The sequence below is a fragment of the Pantherophis guttatus genome, chromosome 4 (assembly GCF_059756535.1).
Source record: "Pantherophis guttatus breed Tessera chromosome 4, ASM5975653v1, whole genome shotgun sequence".
Lineage (NCBI taxonomy): Eukaryota > Metazoa > Chordata > Lepidosauria > Squamata > Colubridae > Pantherophis > Pantherophis guttatus.
Genome location: NC_142066.1, coordinates 89,834,720 through 89,853,857, shown reverse-complemented (window position 1 = coordinate 89,853,857; position 19,138 = coordinate 89,834,720). Strand labels below are relative to the sequence as shown.

Sequence of the window (19,138 nt, the reverse complement as noted above, 5' to 3'; positions counted from 1 at the left end):
ACCTCGAGGCGCCTTGTATGTGGGGTGCCGCAAGGATCAGTCCTCTCGCCCCTTTTGTTCAACATTTATGTGAAGCCGCTGGGCGAGATCCGTGGTTTCGGGGTGAGGTTCCATCAGTACGCTGATGATACTCAGCTGTACATCTCCGCCCTGAACCACCCCAATGATGCCCTTGACGTGATGTCCCAGTGCCTGGAGGCCGTGCGGATCTGGATGGGGAGAAACAAGCTCAAGCTCAAGCCTTCCAAGACCGAGTGGCTGTGGCTTCCGGCGTCCCGGTATAGTCAGCTGGCTCCATAGCTGACTATTGGGGGCGAGATCCTGGCCCCCACAGAGAGGGCTCGCAACTTGGGTGTTCTCCTGGATGCACGGCTATCTTTGGAAGATCATATGACGGCCGTGGCCAGGGGAGCTTTCTATCAGATTCGCCTGATGCACCAGTTGTGTCCCTTTCTGGACCGGGATGCCCTGCACACGGTCACTCATGCCCTCGTCACGTCCCGTCTGGACTACTGCAACACTCTCTACATGGGGCTCCCCTTGAAGAGCACTCGGAGGCTCCAACTGGTCCAGAATGTGGCCGCGCGGGTGGTTATGGGTGCGAATCGGTGTGCCCACATAACACCCCTCCTGCACAAACTGCACTGGCTCCCGGTGGTCTTCCGGGTGCGATTCAAGGTGTTGGTCACCACCTTTAAAGCGCTCTATGGCTTAGGACCGGGGTATATGCGAGACCACCTTCTGCCATCAACAACCTCCCACCAGCCAATACGCTCCCACAGAGAGGGGCTCCTCAGGGTGCTGTCGGCCAAATAATGCCGACTGGCGACACCCAGGGGGAGAGCCTTTTCTGTGGGGGCACCAGCCCTTTGGAATGAGCTGCCCCTAGAGCTCCATCTTAGCCCCGACCTGCATACTTTTCGCTGCGCACTTAAGACCCTCCTATTCCAACAAGCCGGACTGGCCTAATACGATTTTTTATTATGGGTGTATGTATGTTTTAACTTGCAGGCCAATTTTATATATTGATTTTAATTGGTTTTAAGTTTTATAAATCTATGTATTTTAATATAGCTGTACACTGCCCTGAGTCCTTCAGGAGAAGGGCGGTATAGAAATCGAATAAACTAAGCTAAACTAAACTAAACCTAAAGCCCTAAAAGGAATCTTCCACCTGGATTTATAATTGAATTTGGAAAAAATAAGAATAAGACAAGGAAAAAGGAGACAGAAAAACATTTTTTAAACAATAAAGGATTTAATTTGGAAAAGAGAAAGTAAGCGTTCCTGTGGACTATGAAATGGAGATTTTGTTGCCAGAAGACTAGTGAATCGGAGAAAGACATCTGCTGGTGAAAAGAGCGTGAGAGAGAGGCGTGAGAGTGCATATTCGTGCAGCTGAAGCAAGGTTAAAGAGACAAAGACTAAAACTGTGCTGGCTCAAGTAAATATTTGAAGTGGACATTATTTTTTTAAAGAGACATTATATGGACTTTGAAACCTGAAGCATATGTAAATGAAAAGAATAAGTTTAAAAATCCTAGCCTTTTAAAATTAAAAATATGGAGAATTGGGAGGATGATTATGAGACACTAAGGGAAATGTCTGAAAAAGTAAGAGAAGCATTTAAGGGAAATAAAGAAGCAGAGGATTGGTTAGATTGCAAAAAAAAAAAAAAAGAAAGGGAAAAGATGAATGAGAAGCAAGAGAAACAAGGGGATAATATTGAAAAGGAAATAATTGGAAAAAAGATAAAGATGATTACACTGGGTTCAACAGTGATAGAATAAAAATCGATAAGAGAAAATACATCTCAAATATGAAGAAAAGAGAAATAAATGGGGAAAGATTGAGAATGAAAAGCAATAGAGTTAAAATTAAAGGAAAAAGGCTGAAGGGGAGATATAAGAAAAAGAAAAAGGGAAAAAATGGGAGAAAGGGAGGAAAACATCAAGAAAGGGAACTGTGGAGAGACTAAGAGAAAATGGTTAAGAGCCAGTGAAAATGTTAATTTGTTAATAAAGAGAAGGATGATAGCTGTAGAAATTGTATGTGAAAATGTTAAATGAAAAATAGATCAGTAGATGCAATGTGAAAGAAAGAACGATATTGGAGGAAGCACTAAAAGGACAGAATAAATGATAACATAAGAATTAATTGAAATTAAGATGGAAAATGGAAATTAAATGTAAAATTGAATGAAATTGAAATGTAAATAATGACTTAAATGACATACTTGTAAGAAGTAAAGTAGAAAAATATATTGTTAAAAGTAAAAAGACTAAGGGTTGGAAGATTGTTTGAGTAAAGATTTAAAAGAAAAAATGGAATAAGATGAAATATACTGCTAATAATTAAAAAGATGAGGGGAAATTTTGAGAAATATACTTGATAAATGAAAGAAAGATTGGGGTTGCCTGGACTCCATAGTGGAAAATATAAAATTGAAAATGAATACAGCAATAGAGAAGGATGAAGGAAGGAGAAGAGAATGGAAGAGAGAAGGAAGGAGAGAGAGGGAAGGAAGAGAAGGGAGGAAGGAAGGGAAGGGGAATTAGAATAGGAGTGAGGGTAAGAGAGGGAGGAAGAGAAGAGGAGAAGGAGAAAGGAAGGGGAAGTAGAGAGGAGAAGAGGAGGGGAAGAGAAAGTAAGAAGGAAAGAAAAGAGAGAGGTGGTACGCTAGAGGAGAAAGATTGCTGTACAATAAAAAAGATGAAATGGAAGAAAGGCAACCCTGAACAAATATAAAGATATTAAGACTCGCAAATCCTGAAGCCACAAGAGCGGGGAGGCAAGGAATCTTGTGGGTCCATCCCATAGGGAGATGCACCTGGTAAGACCCAGAAACAAGGCCTTCTCTGTGGTGGTTCCCCTTCTTTGGAACATCATTCCCCCAGAGATTAGAATGGCCCCCACTCTAACACTCTTTGGAAGGCGCTGAAGACCTGGTTCTGCCAGTGGCCCTGGGAAACCCAGAGCGGGATGGAGCCTATTAAATGGCTCGTGTGATGTGTTGTCATGGGGGGAGGGGGAGTATTATATTTTTTATTGATTTATTATTCTCTTTTATTAGTTTTATTTTTTTATATGAGGTTTTTATATTCCTGTAAACCATCTTGAGTCGCTATGTGCGAATAGGTGGCAATATAAATTTCCTAAAATAAATAAATAAATAAACATTTAAATACTAAATATACCTACCTGTAGGCACATTTTCCATCAGATGTTTTAGAAGTTATAGTAATATGAGCAATATGACTTATACTAGCCAATGCCTAGAGAAAAGAAGTTAAGTTTAGTTTTAAAAGAACATTACTCCATATAAACATGACACTTCATTGCTTTCAAAAAACATTCTCTATTCTTTATCTGTAATAGATGCATTTAGATTTCAGGCATGCAGAACCTCACAAAATTTTGTGATCTCATGGGCCATTTCCTGTTTTTTAATTTTGAAGTTCTATGGCCATGATGGCAAACCTATGGCACACATGCCATATCAGTAGGCATGCGAGCTCAGCTCTAGCTATTTCCTGCCTCCGGAGGGCCTCGGGGGAGGGGGGAGGACCATTTTTCTCTCCCCCCAGGCTCCAGAGCCTTTCTAAGAGCTTGGGGAGGATGAAAACGGCTCCCCTCCCCCACCGGAGGCCCTTCGGAGGCTGGAAACGGCCCATTTGCTGACTTCCGGGAGGGGGGAGGAAGGCCATTTTCACCCTCCCCAGGCTTTGAATTACCTAAATATGCAGAAAAGCCAAGTCACAATACAGTTAGATTTCCCTTGGTTGTGGATATTATGCGAAGAGTAGGTATGCAAAACTAACTACATTCAGCAAATGTTATAAAGATAGAGGGAATGATTTCTGAAATATTGAGATCCTAAATTGTTGCAGCTGGCAGCTAGTGATATTAACCCTGAGCTCCTGGAGGAGAGTCAGGAATTAAATTTATTTACAGTAGTCCTCAACTTATGACCACAATTGGAACCAGAAACTCAATCACTGAGTACAGCCAAAATTCAGCAAGAAGCCCACAAGATATTTAACTCAAGAATTATAATCCCTGCACTGCCAGTTGTAGTTATTAAGCAATATCATTGGTTGCTAAACAGACAGAGTCCCAGATAAGGAATCTAGGCTGGGAGAAACCATGGAAGTCTCCATTCAGGAGCTGAAAATCTTCTCTGTTGAAATCCAAGCAAGGTTTTCAGACCTTGAGCAAAGACACACTTTTATGATCTGCACAGATCCTTCTACAGCAGGGATGTCTTTGGTCCTGCGGAGAGGGTGCGCAATCTGGGAGTCTCCTGGATACGCAGTTGTCCTTGGAGGAACATCTGACAGCTGTAGCCAGGGGGACCTTCTGTCAGGTTCGCCTGATTCGCCAGTTGCGGCCCTTTCTTGATCGGGATTCCCTGTGCACAGTCACTCATGCCCTCGTCACCTCTCGCCTGGACTACTGCAACGCTCTCTACATGGGGCTCCCCTTGAAGAGCACTCGGAGGCTCCAACTGGTCCAGAATGCGGCCGTGAGGGTAGTCACGGGAGCTGCATGGCGCTCCCATACAACACCTCTCCTGCGTGAGCTGCACTGGCTCCCAGTGGTCTTCCAGGTGCGCTTCAAGGTGTTGGTTATCACCTTTAAAGCGCTCCATGGCATAGGACCTAGTTATCTTCGAGACCACCTGCTGCTACTGACAGCCTCCCATTGACCTGTGCGCTCCCACAGAGAGGGCCTCCTCAGGGTGCCATCAGCCAAACAGTGCAGGCTGGTGACCCCCAGGGGGAGGGCCTTCTCTGTGGGGGCACCTACCCCCTGGAATCAACTGCCCCCAGAGATAAGGAGAATCCAAGACCTCGGTGCCTTCCGCAGTGCCCTTAAAACCTTCTTTTTCCAGCAAGCCGGGCTGGCCTAACACTTTTTAAAATGTTTTGAATTGTTTTTATTGTTTTTAATCATGGGGCCAAATTTATATATATCTTTTTAATTGTATTTTAATGTTTGTAGTTTATGCTTTTACTTGGCTGTTCACCGCCCTGAGTCCTCAGGGAGAAGGGCGGTATACAAATTTATAAATAAATAAATAAATAAATAAATAAATAAATAAATAAATAAATAAATAAATAAATAAATAAATAAATAAAAATGTCAAACTCAATTTCATGGAGGGCCACATCAGGGCTATGGTTGACCTTGGGGGAGGGAGGGACTGGGTGGGCGTGGCCATCTTAATGTCGCTCACTGGGCGTGGCTGACTCAGGACGGAACAAGTCATACGGGCTAACTTGATATGGGGACACAAGCTCACCTCCTCAAATTACTAGCAGCCAAGTGCATGCGCCCACACACATATCAAGTTTGGGGACTTTTATCCACTTCGGAAGGAGAGAGTCTTCTCCCGAAGCCGAGGCATGATTGGTAGTTTGTAAACTCAAATGTGTATTGGAATGGTGTTTTTGTCTGTGTGTCCACACACAACACTAAAGGAGATGTTCTTTTCCAATCCCAGACATCATTGGCATTTCCCTGTCTGGTGCATCCTCCCAGCAAAGGAGGCGGTGGAGGACGCTGCTGCTGTGTGTGGAAACATGGAGAAAGTTTGCAGGAAGCAGTTTCCTCCAAGTTCAAATTCTTCCTTGGCAAATCTCTGGAGAAAAAGAGGAGGTGGCAGGGGAGCAGTGCTCCCTGTCCTGCATGAGGGAGGCTGGTCCTTCTCAAAAGGGAATCCCTGTTTCCAATTATGAGTGGGAAGGATGCCAGTTTGTTTGGGCAGCCTTCCCTCATGCTGCTCCCCCACCATCCTTCCCTCCTCTCCAGAGATCTTTCAAGGCAGAAGTTGGACTTGGAGGAAACTGCTTCCTGCAAACTTTCACTGCATCAGCATTATGGTTGCCCTCAAAGTCCCACGTGCTGCTTGAGGTGAGCAGTTGTGAGTGCTCTAGGTATCCACTCTGGAGGCTCAATAGGATGCTGTGAGCCCAGATGTTTTGAGCAAGTTTAGCAACATCACGGCATCTATGGAGAAAAGCCAAGACACAATCCAGCTTTCCCAAATAGGAAAGGCACCATGGGCTCTATCTTTTCCCAACAACTCTCCAACATCCAAGAAGCCTAGTAAGAGTTCAAAATGCCTGAAATATCCATTCAAAATTTAGCTTTTGCAGGCAATACTGGTTAGATCCCTCAGGGGCTCTTTATGGGTCTATCCTTTTGGTGGGTGGGGAAAGAGATCCAAAGCATCCCTCCATTGACTTCCAGAATTTTTTCAAAAAGCCTTGGAGCATGGTGTGCTTTGAGGGGCAAAGGAGCAAGGGGGTGGGGGCTTATGGGAGAGGATGCCCATCAGGTGGTGGGTGGTCATGTGACTAAGCTGAGATGGCTTGTTAGCACCAATTCAGAGAGACAGACAGAGCTGATCATTTCTTGAGCAGCTTTTCTCAAGCTTGGCCACTTTAAGCTTTGTGGACTTCAACCCCCAGAATTCTCCCTACTATGCTGACTAGGAGTTGAAATTAACACAGCTTAAATTTGCCAAGGGAAACGCTAAAGTTACAAAATGAACAGGGAGGGGCTCTGTGTGTGAATCAATTTATCAGGAAAATATCTGGAGATACCTGGCATTTTAACTTTGCCTCCCGGCTGCTCACTCACCTGGCCTCCCAAGGGGGAGGGGGGGAATGGCATTTCTTTTGATGGCTGGCCCTGCAGGAGCAGAGCCCCTTCCCTTGGCCACCATTACATGACACAAGCCTTCTTCCCATTCTTCGCCAGTACAAGAAAGCCTAAGGGGCAAGCGACTCGAAGGCAAAGCGGGCAGCGAATTATCACCCATCCAGCAGAGATGGAAACAGGACCAGCCTGTGCCATACTTGCCACGCTAAAGCAATCCTCCTCAGGCTGAAGCCACGGGGGGAGAGAGAAAGGAGTGCGCCCAAAGGCTGGAGAGTTTCAATTAACAAGCACGCAGCAACCTGGAACCACAGCCACGGTTCCAGGTTGCTGCGTGCTTGTTAATTGAAACTCTCCAGTCTTTGGGCGCACTCCTTTCTCTCTCCCCCCGTGGCTTCAGCCTGAGGAGGATTGCTTTAGCGTGGCAAGTATGGCACAGGCTGGTCCCGTTTCCGTCTCTGCTGGATGGGTGATAATTCGCTGCCCGCTTTGCCTTTGAGTCGCTTGCCCCTTAGGCTTTCTTGTACTGGCGAAGAATGGGAAGAAGGCTTGTGTCATGTAATGGTGGCCAAGGGAAGGGGCTCTAGCATTACTGCTATGTGGGTACCCTCAAGAGCAGCAGCAGGCTTGGATGAGCCCCGGCTATGGGGAGAAAATCCTGGGAGAAGCGTGTCCCTCGGAGGAAGAATGGGAAAAAAGCAAAAAGGTGGGGAAGCCCAAGTGCACAGTTTTTTCTCCCACAGTAGCTGTACCTCGCAGTTCTGTGTCTCAAGCTCTCTGGCTGGAGCTGAAGGATGAGGAGCGCAGCCCTGCTCATCAGAGGGTACATTTGCTTTCCTTCCTAAGCTGGAATGGATCATTCAGACTCTCAGGCACGGGGGAGGCGGAGGGGAGGAAACTGCCATCGATGGGGTCGGTTGTACCATCGCCTACCTGGCTGCTTGTATTGCTTCCCTAAAACTACGCCACCACCACTACCGCCAACAATCCTCCTCCTCTTCCTGACCTCGCAACTTGCCAAGAATTCAATCTGGAGTCACTCAGTTGAATCTTCACCTTGGGGTTGATGAGGTGATTTACAATATTGAGAGGCCGGAGCGATCAAGGAGGGGGAGGCAATCATGTCCCAAACAAGGTGGAAGTTTGGCTTGGGGAGGGCTGTCAAAGCCACGAATTAGCCACTCATGTGCACACAAGGCGAGGAGTGGCTGGGAGGGGAGGGGCAGAGCCTGGTGTGGTGAGTTTCAGCCAGCACTCCAAACTGCGCAAAAAATTAGTTACCGGTTCTCCCAAGCCGGTGCAAGCTGGCTGAATCCCATCACTACATCTGCTGCCCAGGACTCTGGAGTGAAAGTACAAAGTGGAAGGCTTGAGACTTTCACTTTGTACTTTCACTCCAGAGTCCTGGGCAGCGGTGGGCAAGCACCCAGTCCAGTCCTCGAGCATCAGGATCCCACAGCCCAGCCTAGCCCAACCCAGGCCTGCTTCCCCAAGGGGGCATCCATTTATCTCAAGACTGTTGCTGGTGCTATCAGGGGGCGAGGCCAGGTGAAGAGGCTGGGTGAAGAGATGACACTGGATGGCACAGAGACCAGGACAGACAGCAAAGACACGAGGCACTGAGCAAAGACAGCAAAGACACTGAGGTGAGAGGCCTGATGAAGAGGCTATGTATGCGCAGGCTAGGCAAAGAGGCTGGGCGGGGCCGAACAAGTCTGCCCAGCAACAGCTGCAGCTTGTTGGCCTCAGCCCGCCCAGCCTCTTTGCCTAGCCTCTTCACCTGGCCTCTCCCTCAGTGCTCAACCTCACCCAATGCTTTGTTTTTGCATGCGCACGCCCACCAAAATGGGGTGGGTTGGGCCGGGCTAAAGCAACACGGGACAGCCCCTTTGATTTTCCAGGACAGCCCTGTGGACCGGATCAGCCCACGGGCCTTGAGTTTGACACCCCTGTTCTAGAGCCTTTTCTTCCTGCCTGATACACCTACACTCCTTCCCTTACACGCTCCCTCTCTCCTCTCTGTTTAGATTTTGACTTCTTCTCATCTCTAAGGGCTGGTGAAAGAGCTGTCTGCTGAAGAAGTTCATCTTCCATCTGTGTATGAATGGTAAGTCCTTCAGCCAGGTGCAGGAATGGAGTTGAAATATTCATGATTTTAGCTCTATTTCTGTACTCTGCCAAAGGAGTTCAGCTCCCCTTGGCAAGTAACTCCTTCAGCCAGCCAGAAAGAGGTTTTCTTTCAGCAGGTGGCAGCAGATCACAACCTTCCCTGTTGGCTTCTCTACTGATTTTTCTGGGTCAACATGACAAAAAATTGGAAATGGCAATTATATGATTGTGGGGAGCATGTCAATCAGTCATGTATGCAAATAGGTTACAAAGCAACCAGATCACAATCATGTGACCATGAGAATGACAATGCAATGTTTTGTAATGACTGAAAGTGCTTTATGGGCCATAAAATACTCTTTTCAATGGTATTGTAAATGTCCATAATTCGGGACAATAGTTAAACGGCTTTAAGTTGACAGCTAACTATTAAGAAGTCAAAAAGTTACTACATATTATTACATCAATCAGCTCTACTTCCATCTTTCTGACAAACCAAATAATAGTAATTATAACTATTGCTTGAATCTCTTCTTAAGAACCAATATATTATATTAAAAAGGGAAAAACAAAGAACCACAAAAATACTGGATTGTAGTATCCATCTCAACATACCTCACCTCTAAATCCATATGTAGAAATACTAGTTAAATCATCGAAAGTTTGCAGTTTACTTGTAGTGAATCTTTCACACACAATATCCAAGTCTTCCTTCTATAGAAGAAAACCACAAATCAGTGTTTTTTAAAACTATCTTCTTTATATAAAGTCTGATACCTAAACAATCAAGTACTCTACTCACCCTAATTCCAGAACCATTATCTTGTACCTGAATAAGTTTCAAACCACCATCTTTAATTGTCAGCTGGATGTTGGTGGCTTTAGCATCTAAACTAAAAAAACAACAATATATTATAATGAGACACTGCCAAATGACATTCTACATGAATGTTTAGAATAGGTGCATGAAAATTCTAAATAGGCAACAATCTATTCTCATTATACAGATTATACAGATAAGAGGTAGTCCTTGGATAATGACAGAAATTGGGACCAGGAACTCTGTCATTAAGTGACATGTCATACATGTCAAACTGGGGTGTCAAACTGGCGGCCCACAGGCTGGATGCATTATGTGCAGGCCATGCCCATCCCAGCTCCGCAAAGGAATATCGCAAAACATCACATGACGGCAACTTGACATCACGAGTTTGACACCTGTGTCTTAAAGTATAACATTATGTGACTATATCACATAGCCATAGCTGTTCCAGCAGTCCTAGTTGCCATCAGTAAACAAGGACCACATGGGATTTTAAGTGAGGACGTCACATAATTGTGACTTCCAACTTCCGACAGCTTCTTCAGTGACTTGGCTCAGAAAAAAAAAAATCAGAAATCACATCATGTGATCACAGCTTGTTATTATGTTATAATTGTGAGGCAGATGCTGAGTGTCTGGATCATGGTATGTTACCACAGAGATTTCCAGCTTGATCTCCAAGGAGACACTGATCTCCAAGGAGACAGCTTGATCTCCAAGGAGACATTCAAAAACTTCAACTGATGCAAAATGCAGTTACATGGACATTCTAGCTACTTTACACATGTAACACCATTACTATATGAACTACACTAGTGGCTGGTTGTTTTTAGGTACAATTCAAGGTGCTAGTTATCAGCTTTAAAGCCCTACATGGTTTTGGTCTGGGTTACCTGAGGGACTTTCGTTTTCCAAGAATCTCTACCAGCACAATTCGATTCAACAGACTGGGCATGCTGCAGATCTCATCAGCCAATGAGTGCTGACTGGCAGGAACTCCGTTATAGACTCTGTCTTGTGGAATACTCTCCCCATGGAAATTAGAATGGACCCAATCCTGTTGGCCTTTTGCAAGGCTTAAAAACTTGGTCATGTATCCAAGTCTAAAGCTCTGAATGTGTTAATCACACTGTCTCTTGGTTTTACTATGGTTAATTATCCTGGCTGTTGTATATATTTTCTGGTTGTTTTAATTGTTTGATTTTTAATTTGATTGTTCTATAATTTTAGAATTGTAAGGAACCTAAAGACACTTGGTTGAGTTGGACAGCTATAGATAAGGATGGAAGGAGAGAGGGAGGGAGGGACGAAGTAAGTAAGTAAGTAAGGAAGTAAATTAGTTCATTTTATTTACTGCCATCATAACTCTGTGCTTGTAGTGGAATGTATTCTAGATTCCCAAGAGGGAGGAGCTGCATCCCAGAGAGCAAAGAGGCAGTGGAGCTTGGAATATTTGGTCAGCAAGAAGATGATTAAAACTGTTTCTCCATAGCAATTACTAGAAAATCTCTGAAATTCTGCAAATGCTTGCTTTAGTCTAGTAAGAGTCTGTCTACAGATAAGATACAATAAAGAAAACTACTCAGATGTAACTCCACATGTCGTTCTTAGGGCCTGCCTGTATCAGACTCAAGACCAAGTCTGACATGAGATCCAATCAAGTCCAGTTCTTTATTTGGTTATACCTAATAGAATCTCATCAGACAAAAGTTTCTAACCCAATAGATACAGTCAGGTCCAGAAATATTGGGACATCGACACAATTCTAACATCTTTGGCTCTATACACCACCACAATGGAGTTGGAATGAAACAAACACAATGTGCCTTAACTGCAGACTATCAGCTTTAATTTGAGGGTATGTACATCCAACTCAGGTGAATGGTGTAGGACTTACAGCAGTTTGTATATGTGCCTCCCACTTTTTAAGGGACCAAAAGTAATGGGACAATTGGCTTCTCAGCTGTTCCATGGCCAGGTGTGTGATATTCCCTCATTACCCCAATTACAATATGCAGATAAAAGGCCCAGAGTTCATTTCAAGTGTGCTATTTGCATTCGGAATCTGTTGCTGTCAACTCTCAAGATGAGATCCAAAGAGCTGTCATTATCAGTGAAGCAAGCCATCATTAGGCTGAAGAAACAAAACAAACCCATCAGAGAGATAGCAAGAACATTAGGCGTGGCCAAAACAACTGTTTGAAACATTCTCAAAAAGAAGGAATGCACTGGTGAGCTCAGCAACACCAAAAGACCCGGGAGACCATGGAAAACAAGTGTGGTGGATGACCAAAGAATTCTTTCCCTGGTGAAGAAAACACCCTTCACAACAGTTGGCCAGATCAAGAACACTCTCCAGGAGGTAGGTGTATGTGTGTCAAAGTCAACAATCAAGAGAAGACTTCACCAGAGTGAATACAGAGGGTTCACCACAAGATGTAAACCATTGGTGAGCCTCAAAAACAGGAAGGCCAGATTAGAGTTTGCCAAACAACATCTAACAAAGCCTTTACAGTTCTGGAACAAGATCCTATGGACAGATGAGACCAAGATCAACTTGTACCAGAGTGATGGGAAGAGTATGGAGAAGGAAAGGAACTGCTCATGATCCTAAGCATACCACCTCATCAGTGAAGCATGATGGTGGTAGTGTCATGGCGTGGGCATGTATGGCTGCCAATGGAACTGGTTCTCTTGTATTTATTGATGATGTGACTGCTGACAAAAGCAGCAGGATGAATTCTGAAGTGTTTCGGGCAATATTATCTGCTCACATTCAGCCAAATGCTGCAGAACTCATTGGACAGCGCTTCACAGTGCAGATGGACAATGACCCAAAGCATACTGCAAAAGCAACCAAAGAGTTTTTGAATGAATAGAAGTGGAATGTTATGCAATGGCCAAGTCAATCACCTGACCTGAATCCCATTGAGCATGCATTTCACTTGCTGAAGACAAAACTGAAGGGAAAATGCCCCAAGAACAAGCAGGAACTGAAGACAGTTGCAGTAGAGGCCTGGCAGAGCATCACCAGGGATGAAACCCAGCGTCTGGTGATGTCTATGTGTTCCAGACTTCAGGCTGTGATTGACTGCAAAGGATTTGCAACCAAGTATTAAGAAGGGAAAGTTTGATTTATGATTATTATTCTGTCCCATTACTTTTGGTCCCTTAACAAGTGGGAGGCACATATGCAAACTGCTGTAAGTCCTACACCGTTCACCTGAGTTGGATGTACATACCCTTATATTAAAGCTGACAGTCTGCAGTTAAAGCACATTGTGTTTGTTTCATTCCAACTCCATTGTGGTGGTGTATAGAGCCAAAGATGTTAGAATTGTGTCGATGTCCCAATATTTCTGGACCTGACTGTATATCCTGGGAAATTCCTTCCCCTATCCCCGTGATGGTGAACCTATAGCACGCGTGCCGGAAGTGGCACGATGAGTCATTTCTCCGGGCACACGGAGCTGTCCCCCGTTGCTCTTCTGGGTTCCGGTGCACCAGCCAGCTGGGTTTCAAGAGCACCGGCAGGCCAGAAACCGGAAGAGCAGCCACCCATTGCGCATGCACACTCCAGGAAGATGATTTCCTGTTTCCAGAGTACGCATTCTTGCACAGCCCCAGGCGGTCTGGATCAGCAGCCGGTGAGGGTGGGGTGGTGGGCTGCCTGCACAGATGACCCCGTGGGCTGGTCTCCTCCCTGCTGGGAGCCGCCCTTCCCAGGCTAGTGGCAGCGCTCTCAGCACTGCCATGCGCCCGCCGGGGAAGCTCCGAACGCGTGGCTTGCCTGGGCTCTTTCCTGCTGGGAGCCACTGTTCCCTGGCTGGTGGCCGTGCTTAGTCCCACCGGAGAAGCTCTGAATGCATGGCTTGCCTGGGCTCCTACCCACTGGGAGCTGCAGGCCGAGCAGGTGGGGACGGGGACTGGCTGCACCCACCGCCACCTAAGTGGAAAACCCAAAGAGGGGCATCCCGGATGTGCAGACACCTGCCTGCCACCACTGCCACTGCGCCTTGCCTGTTTCCCCAGCTCCTCTTCTCTAAGTGAGTGCTCAGCAGCCGGGAAAACCAGGAGCCGCCACTTTTGCCCTGCTCGGCCCCACAGTTCTGCTCAGCTCAAGTTCATGGAAATCATGTGGTGGCCCTTGAGCTTTAGGAGGGAACTGGCTCCGAGACCGGGAGGCAGCCTTTGGTGAGCCAGCCCGATGGGGAACTGAAAAGAGTGGGGCTTTTCCCTTCTTACGACACGCTTGTGGGCTTTGGGGTGGCTCCAGAGCCGGAATTCGCTTGGCTGATGATCGGGCAACTCCAAAGCTTCCTGCTAAACGTGTTCGTTCTCTTGCCTGTCTTCTTTCCCTATTTAAAAGGGCTGCACTTGTAGGGGGGAGAGATCTGACTAAAGAGCTGTACTTGCAGAGAACAGGAGGTGGAAACAGGGAAAAAAATCCTCCTCCCCACTGGGAGCTTGGCTGATGATCGGGCAACTCCAAAGTTTCCTGCTAAACATGATTGTTCTCTTGCCTGTCTTCTTTCCCCATCTCAAAGAGCCGTGCTTGTAGAGGGGAGAGATCTGACTAAAGAGCTGTACTTGCAGAGAACAGGAGGTGGAAACAGGGAAAAAAATCCTCCTCCCCACTGGGAGCTTGGCTGATGATCGGGCAACTCCAAAGTTTCCTGCTAAACGTGTTCATTCTCTTGCCTATCTTCTTTCCCCGTTTAAAAGAGCCATGCTTGTAGGGGGCAGAGATCTGACTAAAGAGCTGTGCTTGCGGAGAACAGGAGGCAGGAGAGAACTTTTAAGTAGAATTATGTTTGCTAAAAATTGCACAAAAGGAGGAAATACCTAAACAAGATGAAGTTATTAGGAAAATTATGGAATGTGCTGAAATGAGCAAATTGACATTTGAAATTAGAGAACAGGAAGATAAACAATAGTATAAGATATGGGATTTGTTTTATCAATGGCTAGATAATAAAACATGGACATGAAATATGAAATAGATGTTATAATACAATTTATGGAAATGATTTTAATGGGATGAAAATGCAATTGTTAAATGAATGATAAATGAGAATAAAGATATAAAGATATATGTTAGATTGATATAAGAAATTAGAGAATTTGTAATGATGAATCTGAGATGAAGCACAAAAGATTTGTAACCAACCGACACACTATTTGTAATTGGAATGGATGATGGATGTTTTTATGTTTTGTTTAAAAATAAAAAACTTTTTTCAAAAAAAAAAAAAGAAGGGAAAAGCCCCTCTCTTTTCAGTTCCCCATCGGGATGGCTCCACCAAAGGCTGCCTCCTGGTTTCGGAACCAGTTCCCTCCTAAAGTTTCAAGGGCCGCCACATGATTTCCATGAACTTGAGTTGAGCAGAACTGCGGGGCCGAGCAGGGCGAAAGTGGCCACTCCTGGTTTTCCAAGCTGCTGAGCGCTCACTTAGAGAAGAGGAGCCGGGGAAACAGGCAAGGCGCAGCGGCAGTGGCGGCAGGCAGGTATCGGGGAAGCGCCAAGGGCAGCATACGCATCTGGGATGCCCCTTTGGGCTTTCCACTTATGCGGCAACAGGTGCAGCCAGTCCCCGTCCCCACCTGCTCAGCCTGCAGCTCCCAGTAGGAAGGAGCCCAGGCAAGCCGCGCGTTCGGCCCCACCATCTTGGCAGCGCCATGCGCTGGGCGGGGAACAACTGTCTCGCCAGGGAACGGGCCGGTACCTAGTTGTCCTCTGATAAGAGGCATGCCAGCCCACTTGGAAAGTGGGTGGGGGGCGCATTCAGGGGGGACACATGCGCAGTGCAGGGTGCGCGCATGCATAGTGCAGGCACATGTGTAGAGGGAGCATGGGAGGTATCGTGCATGCATGCGTAAATGGGGGCGCACATTGCATTATGGGTTCCAGCACGCGGGAGCGCAGGAGCATTCGCATGCTCAGACTTTTGGCATGCAATGCCAAAAAGGTTCGCCATCACTGCCCTAACCAGTTGCTTGTTTTAGGCCTCTCACTGGAATGTGCCGCATGAAGTCACAATGCTATTGCCACCATTCCTCCATCCCCTCTACTCTTTTTCCAGTTGCACATTCCATCACATTCTGAATGGTTGTGAATACCTGCATGACCTTTTTTTCCCTTTTCAGTAATGTAAAGCTATACACATGCATTTATAAATTTATTTTAAATGAAACCTTAATACTTACTGACCACTGACAGGAGTTAACAACTTATAAAAGTATAAAGGAAATTAGAGCTGACCTTGGGCAAGGTATAGGACAGCAACTAAGGGGTGAAGGAAGGAGCTTTATTTACTTACTTACATCTTGCCTTTATTATTTTTACAAATAATTCAAGGCAGAGAACATATTCAACAAATGTTCCTTCTATTTTCATCACAAAGTGAGGTGGGTTGACCTGTTGCTAAGAAGGGACCTGGAAAAATAACACAGTTCAGAAATAGAAAAAAAAGGAGAAACTCAAAATAATTCCACCTTAATTTTATTCATCATAATATGGGACAGAAAGAAACTTGAATAGGTTTCTAGTTTGTTAAAATACTCTACAATAAAATAACATTCCTGGAATTTGTTTCTTTTTTGACCTGCCCTACCTTGAAGGCCTGACATGAATCTTGAAAGCCTGTTCTAATTTTTCTGTCCCAACAAATTCAAGGTGGGGTTATTTTGAGTTTCTTTCATATACTACCAGCTAACTTTAGATTGCATAATCTCTTCTCCAAACCTCTCCTCAGTAATTCGCTCATTCCTGCCCGTTTAGTAGCTCTCATACTTTTCTATGACAATGTAGGTCAATTGTATTTTTTTTCAGTAAGACCTAACATCCCATACTATCCTCAAACCCACCCGAAATTCAGATACATACTGTGCTTTAATGAAATAGGTGTAATTGAAATATTCCACCTTAGGAACTATTTTTGCGAGTGTAGGCTAGTAAACACCCCTTGCTTTCCTACAACTATTAGGAGCAACCATCCTAACCCATTGGGCATATTACCAGTTCTCGATCATCTCTTTAATGGCATTAGCGGGTCGCTGGATGACTTCTCCGGCTGCGATGCGGTTAACTACCTTCTCATCCAGCCGACGGATGACACCAGCTACAAGAGCCATGGCGGAATAGAACACCGAGGTTGAAGCGCGAGTATTGAATTGGGAGAAAGGAGAAATTACACCCCAAAAGCTCCGGTAGCTTGAAACCACGGAGGGGAGGGGGCACTGTACAAATGAAAAGGATCCAGGGAGAAAAACGTGCGGTGCTCCTCGCATAAGGAAAGCGGGACTTAATTTAAAAGCCCGGGGAAGAACAAACCACCACCAACCTCTTCCATAAGGCGCCAAAAAAACCGACAGACCACTATTGTAATAATCTCGCGCTAAAACTCCGGGATCGAACTCATTGTTGATTGGTTGCGAGCATGCCAATCAAACTTCCTGGTTCCTTTTTTGAGGAACGCTCTTCCGTCGAAAGGAAAACAAAGGCATAGAGAATGGTGGAGCACTGTTGATAGCGTTTCCTGTCGTCTTTTTAAAAAAATAATTGAGGTAGGATTTACTAAAAAAGAACTGTGCAAAACTGCCCGGTTTATTTGCACCCTAGTCTTCTGTAGGGGAAGGTTTTTTTTTTAAGTACTGTATATGCAGGGAAAATGTAAGAGAAAAAAAAGTCTCTTACTGCTGAGTGGCCCTTTATTGCAAAATATCAGGCAAGTTTGCTACATCTATTTTAACCAAAGCACGCTTAATTAATTTTAAAAAGACTTAGATAAACCCAGTTCGCTCCTCCTTCTACCTAAATCAAACAATTAAAACTAGATAAATAGCGACATTTCCAATTTGCCAGGAATCAGTTTGCCTTCATTCTAAAAAAAAAAAAAAAAATAGCCTAATTGAGTCCCATTGCAGAGGTGAAATCCAGCAGGTTCTGACAGGTTCTGGAGAACCGGTAGTGGAAATTTTGAGCAGTTCGGAGAACCGGCAAATACCACCTCTGGCTGGCCCCAGAGTGGGGTGGGAATGGAGATTTTGCAGTATTCTTCCCCTGGAGTGGGGTGGAAATGGAAATTTTGCAGTATCCTTCCCCTGCCATGCCCACCAAGCCATACCATGCCCACCAAGCCACACCCACAGAACCGGTAGTAAAAAAATTTGGATTTCTCCACTGTCACATTGCAAATTTGGATGTGCATAGTAAATTGATTGCTTACCCCCACTAATCAATTATATAAACTCTTAACAAAAACATCTGCCTCTGCGAACATAGCAACATCTTTATCACATCATAGCTTGACTAGAGATGCTCAAAGGCAACTCCTAGAGAAGAAATATGGCACAATTCATTTTATCCCTGATACCTTATGTAAGCAACACATTGTACTACATCAACCTAAGACATATTACAGGTAATTGTCAGCTTACAACCATATGTTAGTGACCATTCGAAGTTACACTTACACTGAAAAAAGTAACTTAAGACCAGCTTTCACACTTAATGACCATTGAAACTTCCCTTTGTTCCTGTGATCAAAATTCAGGCAATTGGCAACTGGCATGTATTTATGATGGTTGCAGTTTCCTGAGGTCATGTGATCACCATTTGTAACCTTCCCAGTTGGCTTCCGACAAGCAAAATCAATGGGGAAAGCCAGATTCACTTAACCACATGATTCACTTTACAACTGCAGTGATTTGCTTAACAATTGTGGCAAAAAAGTTGTAAAATGGGTCACAACTCACTTAACTGCTTGTTTGGGGATGGAAATTTTGGGCTACATTGTGGTCATAAGTCAAGAACTACCTGTATTGTTTCTACACTCTATATATCTTTTAATAACCTTTACTGACATAGAGGTGCCCACACCTACTATCTTAGATTTATGCTACTTATTTTAACTTCTGTTACAAACAGATGTATAATGTCCAGTAGAGAAGATAAGTGATATTAGCCAAGAAAAAGCACCATTCAGGAATGATCCTGGCAGGTATTTCCAGCTATTAAATTATTCTCTCACTTATGAATCAATCAATCAATCATTTTTTTTATTATGGTCACAAACCAGAATAAAATAATTAAAATATTAAAATAAATACAGATAGCTCTCGACTTTCAACCATTTGTTTAGAGACTGTTCAAGCTACAACACCACTGAAAAAAGTGACTTATTATCAGTTTTCATACTTACGATAAGGTGACCAGACGTCCCGCTTTTGGCGGGACAGTCCCGCTTTTGAGCAATTTGTCCCGCGTCCCGCGGCATTTTAAAAAAGTCCCGATTTTTCATTCTGCCTCCTGAATCCCCGCTGCTGGCTAGAGGGAAAAAACCTGTTTAAACTCTTGCCGCGGGGCTTCAAAGGGCCGCCCTACGTTGATTAGCTGGGCTTCCCCCTCTCAGCTGATTTGCGCAGGGCTCTGCTCTTCCTAAATTGCTCCAGCAGTTTTTTTTTTCTCTTTGTGCAAACCAAGCTCAAAACGAAAGTGAAACTGGCTGTTGGCTTTGCTGTTTGCTTGCAACGTTGGAA

The 19,138-nt window shown here is 44.8% G+C and overlaps 1 protein-coding gene across 14 annotated transcripts in view; it reads right to left on the bottom strand.

Annotated features, from left to right (window-relative positions):
• The window catches only part of MLH1 (mutL homolog 1), a 110,746-nt gene extending 93,746 nt beyond the window's left edge, over positions 1-17,000 (bottom strand). The window contains exons 1-5 of one of the 14 annotated variants that reach the window (XM_087892457.1): positions 16,691-16,965; positions 15,919-16,034; positions 9,578-9,668; positions 9,391-9,489; positions 3,202-3,275 (exon numbers count right to left, since the gene is read on the bottom strand). In XM_087892457.1, coding sequence (XP_087748583.1) covers positions 3,202-3,275; positions 9,391-9,489; positions 9,578-9,668; positions 15,919-15,995 — 341 coding nt within the window. In that variant the 5' untranslated portion in view covers positions 15,996-16,034; positions 16,691-16,965. Of the gene's footprint in view, positions 1-3,201; positions 3,276-9,390; positions 9,490-9,577; positions 9,669-10,491; positions 13,448-15,918; positions 16,035-16,616 lie in introns of those variants that run through there. The other 13 variants (XM_087892459.1, XM_060686072.2, XM_087892458.1 and 10 more) reach the window with 13 other exon arrangements.
• Positions 17,001-19,138: the final 2,138 nt, after the last annotated feature.